At 42.0% G+C, this 15,661-nt stretch overlaps 1 protein-coding gene and 1 pseudogene across 1 annotated transcript; both read right to left on the bottom strand.

Moving 5' to 3' along the window:
• Window positions 1-1,607: 1,607 nt before the first annotated feature.
• Window positions 1,608-15,298, bottom strand: LOC140628459 (nuclear RNA export factor 2-like). The gene is given in 19 exon segments (XM_072817807.1): window positions 1,608-1,865; window positions 2,004-2,064; window positions 9,094-9,166; window positions 9,745-9,777; window positions 9,880-10,005; window positions 10,103-10,161; window positions 10,283-10,390; window positions 10,519-10,574; window positions 10,658-10,726; window positions 11,124-11,199; window positions 12,875-12,984; window positions 13,157-13,264; window positions 13,379-13,467; window positions 13,596-13,665; window positions 13,786-13,866; window positions 13,985-14,089; window positions 14,199-14,283; window positions 14,859-14,987; window positions 15,255-15,298. Coding segments are annotated over 19 exon segments (1,527 nt in total). The 3' UTR covers window positions 1,608-1,820.
• Window positions 7,213-9,068, bottom strand: LOC140627805 (aspartate aminotransferase, mitochondrial pseudogene; annotated as a pseudogene).
• Window positions 15,299-15,661: the final 363 nt, after the last annotated feature.

Raw genomic sequence — 15,661 nt, 5'->3', positions numbered from 1 at the left:
ATGAAGGCAAGGGAAACAAAATGAACAAGCAAAAATGAACTATTGGGACTTCATCAAGATATGAAGCTTCTGCACAGCAAGAGAAACAGTAAACAAAGCTAAAAGCCTACAGAATGGGAGAAGATATTTGCAAATGACCTATCAGATAAAGGGCTAGTATCCAAGATCATAAAGAACTTACCAAACTCAACACCCAAGAAACAAACAATCCAATCATGAAATGGGCAGAAGACATAAACAGAAATTTCTCCAAAGAACACATACACATGGCCAACAAGCACATGAGAAAATGAACCACATCACTTGCCATCAGGGAAATACAAATCAAAACCACAATGAAATACCACCTAACACCAGTGAGAATGTTGAAAATAACAAGACAGAAAACTACAAATGTTGGAAAGGATGTGGATAAAGGGGAACCCTCTTGCACTGTTGGTGGGAATGCGAACTGGTGCAGCCACTCTTGCAAACAGTGTGGATATTCCTCAAGAGGTTAAAAATAGAGCTACCCTATGACCCAGCAATTGCACTACTGGGTATTTACCCCAAAGATACAGATGTAGTGAAATGCCGGGACACCTGGACCCCAATGATCATAGCACCAATATCCACAATAGCCAAACTGTGGAAGGAGCTATGATGTCCTTCGACAGATGAATGGATAAAGAAGATGTGGTATATATAAACAATGGAATATTACTCAGCCATCAGAAAAGATGAATACCCACGATTTGCTTCAATGTGGATGGAACTGGAGGGTATTATGCTGAGTGAAATAAGTCAATCGGAGAGGGACAATCATCATATGGTTTCACCCATACGTGGAATGTAACAGTGAAGAGATTACAAGGGAAAGGAGAGGAACTGAATGGGAAAAATTAGAGAGGGAGACAAACCATGAGAGACTCCTAACTCTGGGAAACAAGCAGAGAGAAAATGGGTGACAGGCAATGAGGAGGGCACTTGATGGGATGAGCACTAAGTGTTATACTATATGTTGGCAAATTGAATTTAATTTTTTAAAAAATGTAAAAAAAAAAAGTGTACCGGGCAAACAGGCTGACTCTTCCTCACTCTCAGGAGCTAACATGAGATCGCTCCCACCCACAGTGCACCTTCAGAGCCGGGGTGCGGGCAGTACAGTAGATGGATGAGAAGACAAATGCAAGCATGGTGAGAGGTGTGAAAGGCCCATTTCCCATTCACCTGTGTGCAAATCATAAAATTGTTGGTGGTATGCCTTTGAATGAATTTAAATGATTAGGAATAAAAAGTAAAGTATGTGAGTCTTTATCTTCCTTTCCACCACCCTCACTAGCAGGAAACCCTTGTAAATCCCCTGTTGTTCCAGGTCACATGTCTGCTTCTAGAGACCTCCAAATAGAGCATGTGACTGAGTCACACTCTTTCCAAAGGGCAATCCCTGGGAACAGCATGTGTCCCCTCTCATCAGAATTTACTGCGATACTACCTATGGAGTCAAGCCTGGTGTACCTGTCAGGGACTGCCAGGGTGAATAATGTGGGAGAGAGGGCAAGGCCTTTCAGTCTCAGACCCATTAGCTCATGTTGGGACAGGGGACAAGTGATCCAGGACACACAACATTCAATCTACAGCATCACTCTTTATTATGCAAATAAACAGCAAACATGAGTGGGGAAAATACATGGAACAACTGATCCTTCAGGTGGTTATGATACCTGGCCTGCAAGGTAATTTTGGCTTCTTGGTCAGCCAGGCCTCTATCCCCAGTTATGGGCATGGCCTTAGACTAGAGAAAAGAGAAACAAAGATGATATGAACATCCAAGACTTCTTTTAGGTGATTTGTTTGAAGGCCTCCTCTGGGATCTTGCTTTCCTTCTGGAGGGAAGGAGTTGAGACATCAGAAGAGCCAGATCCCAGAGTTTCATCCCCAAGCCACCCAGCCTCCACCTTCTTGGCTTTTCCATGGCCCAGAAACACCCTCCTCTAGCCTGCTTAATGATTTCCACACCTCACCTTGAGCTTTGTGAAGACCTGACCAGCTTTGGTGTAGTCCCACTCGTTGTCCTCAAGGTACCTGGAGTGGGAGAACAGGTGATCTCCATTAGTACTGCAGCACAGACATGCTGACCATGCAATGCTTAATCTATGCTACTTTTTTGATGGGATACATATACTGGTATGAGCACAATGTGTAATGATGAAGAAAGACCTAGTGAAAATGACTATTACTAGCTTCCATACCCACTAGAATTAAAAAGTAGAGTTGTTAAATATGTATATATATGTATATATAAATATGCATATAAATGTATATATGTTAAATATGTATATATACATATATACATTTAAAACTTAACAAGTCGTTTTAAAATACAATCATTTTAAATTGATTTTTAATATACATACCAAAGTATTCACCATTCTAAGGTGAATCAACTGCATTTCAGTGGCTTTCTAGTATATTCAGAAGATTTTGCAATAATCACAAACCCACAATCTAATACCAAAGCATTTTTTGTCACTGTAAATAAAACCCCTTACTCAGTAGCAGTCACTCCCTAGTCCCCCTTTTTCCTTGACCTTGATAATAATTAATCTGATATCTGTCTCAATGGGTTTGTCTATTTGGATTTTAAATATTTGGGTATTTCATATAAATCGACTCATACAATGTGTGGTCTTTTGTGCTTGGCTTCTTTTACTGAGCATAATAATTTTAAGGTCTATGCATGCAAAAAAATATATGAGAGCTTCATTCTATTTTATTGTTAAATAATATTCCATTGTATGGGCATAACACATTTTATTCATCCATAAATAGTTGGATGTTTGGTTTGTTTTCAATTTTTGGTTATTATAAATAATACTGCTATAAATATTTTAATATGTTTTTGTATGAACATATTTTTTCAATTCTCTAGTAGTAGACTGGCTGGGTCATATGGTAAACATATGTTTAATATTTGGAGATACTACCAAACTTTTTTAAAGTGGATATACATTTTCCACTTCTACCAGCGATATATGAGGGTTCCAATTTCTCCACATCTTTACCAACATTTATTTCTAGTTAAAAATTATAGCCATCTTAGTGTGTGAAATGGTATTTTGTGAAATGATACAATGGTATCATTGTATTTTGATTTGTATTTCCCATATGACTAATGATCTTTCCATGTGCCCTTTGGTCATTGACATGTCTTTTTTTTTTTTTTTTTTGATGAATGTCTTTTGAGATTTTTGATCATTTTAATTGAGATACTTTTCTTTTTTAAAAAAAATTCTAAGAGTTCCTTCAATCACAAAAGGAAATTTAGAAGGAAATAAAATACTTGGAGGTTAAAGAGCATCCTATTAAAGAATGAATGAGTCAACAAGGAAATTACAAAAGAATCAAAAAATTCATGGAAACAAATAAAGTGAATGCACAACTGTTCAAAATCTTTGGGATACAGCAAAGGCAGTCTTAAGAGGGAAGTACATAGCAATACAAGCCTTTCTCAAGGAACAAGAAAAGTATCATATGCAATCTAAACACACACCTTTAGTAGTTAGAGAAATAACAGCAAATAAAGCCCAAACCAAGCAGGAGATGAGAATTAATCAGAGCAGAAATCAATGAAATAGAAACCAAAAGAATAGTAGAACAGATCAACAAAACTAAGAGCTGGCTCACTGAAATAATTAATAAGATCAATAAATCCCTATCCAGACTTATCAAAAAGAAAAGACAAAGGACCCACATTAATAAAAACATGAATGAAAGAGGAGATCACAACCGACACCAAAGAAATACAATCTGGAAGAAATGAATGCATTCCTAGAAACATATACACCAAAACTGAAACAGGAAGAAACAGGAAATCTAAATAGACCCATAACCAGCAAGGAAATTGAAGCAGTAATAAAAAAATCTTTCCCCCCAAAAGAGTCCAAGGATGGATGGCCTCCCAGAGAATTTTACCAAATATTTAAAGAATTCATACCTATTCTTCGGAAGCTGTTTCAAAAAAATAGAAATGGAAGAAAACTTCCAAACTCTTTCTATGCAGCTAACATTACTTTAATCCTAAAACCAGACAAAGACCCACCAAAAAGGAGGATTACTGACCAAAATTCCTGATGAACATGAATGCCAAAATTCTCACCAAAATACTAGCCAATAGGATCCAACAGTACATTAAAAAATTATTCATCACAACCATCCTGGAATGCAAGGCTGGGTCAACATCCACAAATAAATCAATGTGATATACTACATTAATAAAAGAAAGGACAAGAACCATATCTTTTCAATAGATACAGAAAAAGCATTTGACAAAGTACAGTATCCTTTCTTGATTAAAACTCCTCACATTGTAGGGATAAAGGGTACATACCTCAATATCATAAAAGCCATCTATGAAAAGCCCACAGCAAATATCATTCTAAATGGGGAAAAAGAGAGAGCTTTTCCCTAAGGTTAGGAACACAACAGGGATGTCCACTCTCACCACTGCTATTCAACACAGGACTAGAATTCCTACTTTCAGCAATCAGACAACAAAAAGAAATAAAAAGCATCCGAATTGGCAAAGAAGTCAAACTCTCGCTCTTTGCAAATGACATATTCTATGTGGAAAACCCAAGACTCCACCCCCAAATTGCTAGAACTCACACAGGAATTCAGCAAAGTGGCAGGATACAAAATCAATGCACAGAAATCAAGTGTATTTCTATACATGAACAATGTGACATAAGAAAGAGATATTGAGGAGTCAATCCCACTCAGTGCTTGGGTGCCTGCCTTCGGCTCAGATCGTGGTCCTGGGATCTGGGATCGAGTCCTGCATCGGGTTCCCTGCATGGTACCTGCTTCTCCCTCTGTCTGTGTCTCTGCCTCTCTCTCTCTCTCTCTCTGTCTGTGTCTCTCATGAATAAATAAATAAAATCTTTAATTTAAAAAAATGTTTGATGAAGTCCAATTGGTCTAAATTTTCTTTTTTATTTTGTACTTTTGGCATTATACATCAGAAAATGCTGCCTAACAAAAACAGACACATAGATCAATGGAACAGAATCCAGAATCCAGATGTGGACCCTCAACTTTATGGCCAACTAATATTCGACAAAGCAGGAAAGACTATCCACTGGAAAAAAGACAGTCTCTTCAATAAATGGTGCTGGGAAAATTGCACATCCACATGCAGAAGAATGAAACTAGACCACCCTCTTGCACCATACACTAAGATAAATTCAAAATGGATGAAAGATCTAAATGTGAGACAAGATTCCATCAAAATCCTAGAGGAGAACACAGGCAACACCCTTTTTGAACTTGACCACAGTAACTTCTTGCAAGATACATCCATGAAGGCAAGAGAAACAAAAAGAAAAATTGGGACTTCATCAAGATATGAAGTTTTTGCACAGCAAAAGAAACAGTCAACAAAACTAAAAGACAACCTACAGAATGGGAGAAGATATTTGCTAATGACCTATCAGATAAAGGGCTAGTTTCCAAGATCTATAAAGAACTTATTAAACTCAACAGCAAAGAAACAAACAATCCAATTATGAAATGGGCAAAAGACATGAACAGAAATCTCACAGAGAAAGACATAGACATGGCCAAGAAGCACATGAGAAAATGCTCCGCATCACTTGCCATCAGGGAAATACAAATCAAACCCACAATGAGATACCACCTCACACCAGTGAGAATGGGGAAAATTAACAAGGCAGGAAACAACAAACGTTGGAGAGGATGTGAAGAAAGGGGAACCCTCTTGCACTGTTGGTGGGAACGTGAACTGGTACAGCCCCTCTGGAAAACTGTGTGGAGGTTCCTCAAAGAGTTAAAAATAGATCTGCCCTATGACCCAGCAATTGCACTGTTGGGGATTTACCCCAAAGATACAGATGCAGTGAAACGCCGGGACACCTGCACCCCGATGTTTATAGAAGCTATGTCCACAATAGCCAAACTGTGGAAGGAGCCTCGGTGTCCATCGAAAGATGAATGGATAAAGAAGATGTGGTCTGAGTATTCAATGGAATATTACTCAGCCATTAGAAATGACAAATACCCACCATTTGCTTCGACGTGGATGGAACTGGAGGTATTATGCTGAGTGAAATAAGTCAATCGGAGAAGGACAAACATTATATGTTTTCATTCATTTGGGGAATATAAAAAATAGTGAAAGGGAATAAAGGGGAAAGGAGAAAAATTGAGTGGTAAATATCAGAAAGGGAGACAGAACATGAGAGACTCTTAACTCTGGGAAACGAACTAGGGGTGGTAGAAAAGGAAGTGGGCGGGGGGTGGGGGTGACTGGGTGACAGGCACTGAGAGGGGCACTTGATGGGATGAGCACTGTGTGTTATTCTATATGTTGGCAAATTGAACACCAATAAAAAATAAATGTATAAAAAAAGAAAATGTTTAATTCAAGGTCACAAAGAATTTACCCTTATATTTTAAGATTTTTTTTAAAAGTAAGCTCTATACCCTATGTGGGGCTTGAACTCATGATTCTGAGATCAAGAGTTGCATGGTCCACTGACTGAGTCAGCCAGGTACCCCTCTTTTAAGATTTTTTTGGGGGTCTGCAGTAACTTTAACAGAGAAACCAGGCTGCAATAAGTCTACGTGTTTGGAGCAGATGGTGGTTATCTTTTCAAAGGGTGAAGTGTTGTTATCCCAGTTGCCAGCACACAAAGATCAAAACCAAAGCTCAGATATCCTCTTTCTTCGTTCTGCCCTACATCACCAGCTCATGATATGAGATGAGAGACTACACAACCTCACTGAATTAAGTAAGAGGTCCAATTGGGTAGAGGCGACATCCTGACAGGAGACAATTAAATGATCATTGAAGAGGATGCTGATTATAAAGTACAGTTACCTACTCTCTGATACTCTTTGATGAGGAAGGTGAGGATATTGGATGAGAAGTAAATTATATTCTTCATTCTTTAAATAAGTTAATCCTATAGGATTGGGTTGATGGTTAATCAAGCAGTAGAATAGGATGAAAATCTAGACTAGTTATATAGATCTCTGTGCTTAAAGAAAAGAACAGCAATGATAAAGAAGTGAGGAACATTAAAATGTCTGAAAGTATTAAAAAGAAGAGCACTTTTTTCTTAAATAAGACAGGAAACAGCATCTTTTATTTTCCTCACTGCAATGGCAGCAGACTTACTGGTTTTCATGAATCATGATTTCTGAAAGTTTGTTGATAAGATTGCTTAATCACAGGAGGACAAACATGAGGCTGATTGCTAATGTTAGAACTACATCTTCCCCCAAATCCTCTTGTAGGTGCTATTCTCATGCTGGCTCTACAGAGGTACCCTCAGCACCATAAGGTGCTTCAGTTAAAGCCTCTGCAATGACATGATTGACAGGTTTTTTGTGGGCTATGTCTTTCTTGTACATATAAACTCTTTTGGTTCAGCTGGAGTTAAAGATGAGCAGGAGTTTGGTTTTGAGAGACAAAGTTTCAGACACCAGCCACACATGCCTCTGCCCTATTTCATTACATGTTCTTTTCTGAGAAACACATTCAGTGATTGAGTGTTAAGTCCTGTGGTTGAGAGAAATGACCTGCTCACCACCATCCACCCCCCGTTTTTCCCTCCAAGTGAATCTCACAACAGTGAAGGCTATAGATAGGAAAGTTGTCTGTGTTTCCTTTTAACCAGGGAAATTTCTTGGTGACCTTGTGAATGGCATGGGCAAGATAGTCCATGTTCCCCAGGGTGACCCCTGCCACAGAGATGTGGCCATCCTTTGTCATGTAGATGAGAACTCCTTGGTCATCCCCTCCACCTGTTCAGGCTTTATTCTTGTGAAACAAAACCTGCCAATCTGGTCAGTGATGTGCTGTCAGTAGTGGGGGGAGCCTTCCTTCTTGAGGTTGGAGACCAGCTGAGTCCACATGCTAATGATGTGTTGGGCTATGCCTTTTACTTCCTGAAACTATTATTTTGGGGATCCCTGGGTGGCTCAGTGGTTTGGCGCCGCCTTCGGCCCAGGGCGTGATCCTGGATTCCCGGGATCGAGTCCCATGTCAGGCTTCCTGCATGGAGCCTGCTTCTCCCTCTGCCTGTGTCTCTGCCTCTCTCTCTCTGTGTCTCTCATGAATAAATAAATAAAATCTTAAAAAAATATATTGTTTTCACAGGTCAGGGCTGATCGGATGGTCAAGGCAATCCAGGCTCCGTTGATTGGAGAGTTGGAATACATGAGACGAAACAAGATCTTCAACTGTTACTCCACTCTTTTGGCTTCATCAGTGTCTTTGCAGACCACAGTGAAAGCTCCCACATGCTTACTGTATAAGCCCAGGTTCTTGGTATAGGTTTGGCAGAGACAAACATTAATGCCCTGCTCAATGAAGATGAAGTGGCATATAGCCCAGGCTTCCTTGTTGCAATCACCACTGGCAAAGTCTTGGCAGGCCATGCCAAAAAATGCAAAGAGATTATTTTTCTTCACGATTGTTACTACTTCCTTCTATTGCCCAGGATGAAGTCCACTCCTTTGTGATTGTGGGCACAGGCATGCAGGAGAAGAACATTTTACTGTAGCATTTTTGAAATGTCCTTTATAGTGCCTATGAAGTCACAGATGCATGTCTTGGTTCTTAGTGTTGATAACCATGTAGCTGCATATCAGTGTCCCTAAAGAATGGATGTATGATCCCTGGATTCCTTGATTGATACCTCTGGCCTCCCACAGAGCCCACTTTTGGAGGGACTGTCTACCAGATTCACCAGACTTATAGATTTAATTCTAATGTATATACCCTTTATAGCAGCACAAAGAATGGTCACTCCAATCCCTATTTTCAGAACAATACATTGAGTCACTGAGGTATTATAACTTGACAAGATCATTCAGCTAGCTAGTAAGTGTTGAGGTCAGGAAAAGAATCTGGTATTCTGACTCCAGAGTCCACACTCTTAACCACACTCTTAGACCTTTCCTTGGGTCTGCCTGTTGGCTTTCCACTGAGGAAACCTCTAGGCTGTACCACTATATTCCTACACCATTGTCCTCAGGCTGGGATGGGTGTTTGTCCCCATGCTGTACCCACAATACAGCACTTACCTGGAATTGCTATCAGAAGTCAAGATGAAGGTCCGAGTGAAAGCATGGACAGAACCTTGAGAATTTCCTTCTACTTCAATGACAACAAACAGCAACATCCCTTTAGAGTTGTACTTTTCACACAACCAGTATTCCCCTTTCAGGGACTTACTTGATAATCTTGTAGCACCCTTATGGGAGCCAGACAGGGGCAACTTTTCACTGGGAGGTAGAAGAGGGCTTTAAGGACTGAGAGGGCAACAATAGGGATAATCAACTCCCAGGGATAGGACCCCCAATATGTATCAGATCCTCTGACAAATACATGTTCACTTGATTCATTTCTTTTAGAGCAGCCCAAGATAAGGGTATTATTAGCCTCTTTTGCAAATAAGGAAACTGAAAGGTTATATATTTGACCCAAGATCACAGAGTAAGGAACTGAAATGAGAGCTATAAAATGCCACAGCCTGTGCCTCTAACATGTGAACTGTGTTGGGTCAGAAAGGCATGGATGTATGTCAGACCAGGATAGTCTGTGGGCAAGGTAGGATGGGAGAACACAACGGGAAGGGATGGAAAGGAAGCAACTTGGAAAGCTGGGAGAATTTGGAGGTAGTCCAGCCAGGAGGACATAATGGGGGATCTGGGGAGGACTCTACAGATACTTACTGTCCTTAAAAACCCCATTGACAGAAAAAAACGAGCATTGTTTCCCGAAAGGGGAGAATAGTTACTAAGGCTTTCAGTATCCTTCTAAACCTCCTACCCACTTCTGACTTTCTTGGTTGGCCCAAGGGAGGAAACCCATGCTCACCGTCTGGACGCTCAGGTCGACCACAAAGGAGTTAAGGTCATGCTGAGTTTTGGGCAACATATTGAGGGAGTCAACAATGTCATATTTTGTATGCTTTAGCAGTAGAACTCGCAGGACTTTGGGGGAAAGAAGGAAAGGTCAGGCCCATGGCCCCTATATATGTTCCCTTCACACCCCCTTTCCCATGTTGATCTTTTTGCTTTTCACATTTACCAGGGTCCTTGACCTTCTTAATATCCCTGCTATCCTTGAAGTATTCTTCTAAGCCATTTCTAGGAAAAATAGAGGAAAAGGAGGTAGTGGCCCAGGCAGTGTAGATGTTTACAGGAACTGATTATGTGTTTGCTGGGGAGACACATGGCCCAGGAGCAGAGTCTGAGCTGTGATACTCACAAGGCTGCATCTTCAGGGTTGAAGGGAGTGGTCAGGGAGAAACAGGCCTCATCATGGTAAGCATTGAGGAGACCCTATCGGTCTCCAGAGTCAAAGATCAAGTAATAGCTGAAGAAAAACAAAGACAATAGGCTATCTCTGTGATCTGGGCACCCAAAGGGACTTGAAAGCTCCTCTTAATCCATTAGCATACCTATTCCAACCCTCTTCTGCCTCATGGCCCCAAGGGTACTTACTGAAGCAGGAATTGAAGGATTAGATTCTTAAGAATCTCGGATCCTTTATAGCTTTCCTGGAATCAAAAGATATCTTGAAACTATGTGGTAGACAAAGCTTCCATTGTAATATCCTAAATCATGCTTGCTCCATCCTCACCTTACAATGCTTTATTATTTGGGGGGCTTCAGTGCAAATTACAGTTATTGCTGGTAACACCTGGCCAGCCTGAAGAAAGGAAGAGGAAATCAGAAGTGCAGACCATGGAGATTGCAATGGGTGAAAAGGGGCATATATAGGTGCAGGGGAAACAAGAGCTAGGGTCAGGTGTGAAATGGCCCCCAAAATTCTATCAGCAAGACTACAGTAGGAGTCTTCAACAGAGGGTCAGTCCTGTAAGACTCTATTATTATATGCAACTTTGGGTAAATAAGTGAATGACAGAAAGTTTGTGAGTAAGGGTGTGTGTGTGTGTGTGTGTGTGTGTGTGTGTGTGAGAGAATGGGCATTTTCTAGGAAGAATGGTCATGCTTTTTTCAGGAGTCTATGCACCCCAATGGGTCAGATACAAAAACATAACCTATGTAAGTCCACCAAAGCTTCCCGCTGGTGTGAAGGTCATCACTGTTAAAAAGAGGAGACAATGATGAATGTAGGCACTTATCAGGTGTAACAATGTGGGGAAACAATCCCTGATAGCACTGTTCAAAACCAAAAATAGAAAGAAATGAACTGCAGTTTAATTTTAAAGGTTTTCTGTCTTTCCTTCCTCCTGGGTAACTCCTACCTAGACTGCCCTTGCTCTCTTCCCAATATCTCAAGAAGCAAGATTTGGAGCCCAGGCTCTAGGGATGCCTTCCCCTCCTGGCCTCCCTTCCTCCCCGCAAGTTCCAAGTCCCCACTAAAGGCTCAAGAGAGAAGAGGGAATGGGGTGGGAGCCCAGGGCTCTGTTACCTCACTAGGGGTCCAGCATTCTGCAGGACCATGATCTGCCGGCCCCAGTGATGGTCCTGGATGTTGGGCCAGGGAGGTGAGTGAGGCAAGACCCAGGGTACAGGGAGAGAGAGGGAGGGGGAAGAAGACAGAAAAGGGGGTAAAGGTAGGAGGGGAGAGGTAAGAGAGACATAGGGGACTAGAGACAAAGGATGAAGAGAAAGCAAAGTAAAGGGAAAGGAAAGAAGCTCTACCATGGTGGTGGGGGTCAGGAAGGAAGGAGAATGAGAAGGAGAAGAAGGAGAAAATGGCTCCATGGCTGCATCCCTTTCCTTCATCTGTCCTGGCAGGCCCTGGAACCTGAGGTAGGAATGGAAAGCATGCCAGTGTTGGGCTGGGGGCCCATTGGTGCTGTCTGAAACTGTCACCTATGTGAACTCAGTGTAAGCTGGGCATGGGGAATGAGTTAGCTATTTGGGCAGACCTTCCCCAGAAGGAGTAGAGGGTGAAGCCCCAGGTCAGCATGGTGATGAGGGTCTGTGGCCCTGTCTTATAATCACTGCCTTCCTTCCTGATGGCCCCACTGCAACTGTGCCAGGGGACACATTTTCCCACATTGTTCCTGGCACAATTCATGTCCAGTTCCTAGACTAAGGGATTATACCTGTGTCAGGTGATCTAGGGCTTCTCTGAAGGACCAGTCAGGATTATGTGATGTATGAAGGGAAGAAAAGGGGAAGTACTTCTGAGAGGTTTGTCTTCTCTCCTCAAGCACCTCTGCCATCCACCCTTCATTTATGCCTCAGGAAGCCCTCTGCTCACTGGCAGTCACCCACTTCTAGCCTCTCGACTCAGGGAACCCTGGTTTCTCTCAAGGAGAGGCCAGCTCCTGACATTGGGCGAGAGGAACATGACCTTGAGGAACAGCCCCCTAGGATCTTAGCCCTCAGCATGAGGCAGAAAAGCCATCATGGCAGCCTGGAATTAGAGAGTGGACCCATTTGTTTCAAGGGAAAGAGGGCTCCTCTTGGGGATGAGGAGGGAACCCCATCTCAGCAGGGAGTAGGAAGGCCTGTATCAGCATGAGGCCCTGGGCTGGAGGACCCTTGTCAGTTCAGGTCGCAGTATCTGGCTCAAGCTGGTCACTCCTGGTCCTGGAGAAGATGATCCTTGCTTCCTGGAGCATTCTCATGGGAAAGAATGCTAGAGACAGCTGGGTGCAGAGTGAGGAAACAGAGCCCAGGCCAGGAGAACAAGTGAGTAGGTCATAGGAAGGAAAAGACCTCTAAGCACAGGTAAGGGACACAGAGAGAAGTGTGAGGGGGCCTTTGATCCTCCTAGAGGACCAGGGCTGCCACCTCCTGCAAGGGGGCACTGTCAAGGGTAATTTAGGCTCCCAAGGTAAAAAGGTCCCGAGGAGGGGTGACAAAAGTTACCACAGACCTTACATAGGTGTACTGGTTTGGGAAAGTGTTGCACAGAGGGTTCCCTTTCAGCCACAGCTCTTCAAGCTTCAGCCCTTTTATCTTGCATAACTCCCAGACTGACTGCACCTGAAAAATATGGGAAAGTAACTAGAAAAATGTTCTGGAAATAGACACCTGGACCCTTGAACATCTAGTCTCCACCTTCCTGCTCAGGTAACTTCTCTTGACACCTGTCATCACTCTGATGAGCATTACCACCCACTCTCAACCCCAAATTTAATATGCACCCCCTTCCTACCTCATTTTTTGAGAGGTTCAGACTCTTGATTGTAGGGGACATCTCCACAATGTCAGACAAGCCATCCAGCTGGTACAGTTTGTTCTTGCATAAGTTCAAGGACAAGAGCTTTGGGGGAAGAAGTTAGAGTGACATTTACTATCTAGGGACTCAGAGACAAATCTTCTCTCCACCTCATGTGTTCCATCCCATATAATACCAGCACTGGGCAAAATGCCTCACTTCGGGGAAATTCTCTTTGATGACCTGCAGGGTGGCAGCCATGCAGTTTCTTCGATTCAGGATTATATCCATATCATGGTCCATCAACTCTTCAAAAAGGTGGGAGGAGGCATCAGAAGGCTGAGAGGGGTCCAGGGCCAGTACCAAACTTACCCTCATTACCATCCCTAAGTGTCACACCCAAGAAGACCCCTAGAATTACTGCTGTCATTTGTACCTGGGTCAAAGCGGAGTTTATGGAGGTCAAGAGCTTTTTGGGAGATATCATAGTGTTTGCTCATGGTCAGCTGCAGAGAGGGATGGTAAGAGCCACTGTGAGTCTGTCATGGTGATAGGGAAACTGGGGGCTGGGAGAAGAAGAGGTAGGTCTGGGTGTTTGCACACAATGGGCCTTGTGTCTTAATTACCTTTAGCTGCTCCATTTCTTCTGGATCCAATTTATTCTGTACAGAGTAGGGTACAGCAGAGGGACTGACATGTATAGATAGCTACAAGAGGGGGGTGGTGGGATAAGCACTAGGAATTCTCCTTTAAGGAAGATGATCAGCCACTTTGGTCTGTGTTCCTGCCTTGGGACCAGGTATGGGTAATATCCTCAACACATACCTTTTGATTTTCCTCATCAGAAATCTTGCAGTTGATATCTTTCAATGCAGAGGCAGCACAAGCATCCTGGATAAAGAACTGGGCCCCGTCTTTTAAGTAATGGAACTACAGGGATTGAAGGCAACGGCAATAGTGTCAGAGGCCAGTGGCCTCTGCTTAGCTGTCTCTCCCCCTTCCCTGAGCCCACTCATCTGACTTCACCATTCTTTCTTACATCAACCACGGTGAAGGGGACACTGCAATGGCTTTGTATCGAATTTATTATCCATGTCTTGTTATACTTTATTCCGTAAGGAATCTAAGGATAAAAAGAAGGGATGGGAGAGAAGGGAGACAACAGGGCATTAAGACTGTAGAACAGACTCAATCTGGTGTTCTATTCTGACCTTCTACTGAGCTTTAAAAAGGCTTCCAAAGTAGGAACTATTGACATGATTTTAATTTTTTCTTTTGCTAGACATGGATTTTCTAATTTTTCCGTTCCCCCTATTTGAATATTTAACTCCCAAACAATCAAATTTAGATATTTAAAATGATATTCCTTTAATAAGTTTCCAGGAAATCCTGTTTATCCAACCAGGAATTTAGAGTCTACACCTTCACACTCATCATGAGCCAAATTGTGACATCTGGTGAGGAGTTGCTCCATATCCTTGGCAGTAGTCTCCACCTTTGCCTTTAGTCAACTTCCCATGACCTTCCTTCAGTTAACCTGTTCCCTTTGTATTGTTTGTGTGAACCTGCCCTCAGGTGATCAAGGATGTTAACTTCTCTTGTTCTCAACAAAGTTCCCAGCATCTCTATATGAGACCAACACAACTCTCCTTGACCTGCTTCTCCTGCACATTCCTTATTTTTTGTCAGGATACTTCCTGTGACCCTGAACCAGCCCCCTGAGTTTCCATCCTGCTTGTTCTCCATATCTCTCTCTGGAAATGCTCTGTCTTGGCATTCATTATGCCATTTCACACTGCTATTGTTGGGTTGGAAGGTGGAGACAGTGCTGTGGGGAAGTGGATAAAAGGGAGTGTCCATAAATATATAGAAATGCAATGAAATCTTCTATATAATTTCACTTCAATAATACCAGGTCTACAATTAGGATTACTCAGTTGTTATTCCAGTCCTATCACTCTTCACTTTCAGTGAGAGGAGAAAAAGACCATGGAGAACAAAAACTTTGCAGAGTCCCAGGGGCTGCTGCATGCAAACCAGGCTACCTGGTCACTTATTGTCTTATTTAGGGGTCCTACTGGGAACCCTTCATTACCATGTTTCTATCATCCTCCTGAAGGTGGAAAGGATGAAGCTCATATCCACATGTTCATAATTAAAGTTCCCTTTGCCAAAATTACCCTGGGAAGAATCCCCACCTTTATTTTTCTTTGAGGAGAGCTACCACCATCAATTTTATTTTAAATAAAAAATAAATTTAAAATCAAACTTATTTTAAAATTGAGAAAAAAATACAACTTTGAAGACACATTAGTGGTCTCATACCATTTACTTCATCTTGGCCTAACATCATGGTAGGGCAAGCAAAGTGTCAACCTGCTGGATAGAACAATCATACAAACAATGTATCAGTTGGTAGTAATACTAGTGGTTCTGCAGGAAGGGAGGATTAAGGCAATTAGATGATTAGAAACCAGATTTTCTTTTGGTTTTAACATTTAA

This window comes from Canis lupus, chromosome X (genome assembly GCF_048164855.1).
Source record: "Canis lupus baileyi chromosome X, mCanLup2.hap1, whole genome shotgun sequence".
NCBI classification, from domain to species: Eukaryota; Metazoa; Chordata; class Mammalia; order Carnivora; family Canidae; genus Canis; species Canis lupus.
This window is presented reverse-complemented; position numbering and strand designations above follow the sequence as displayed.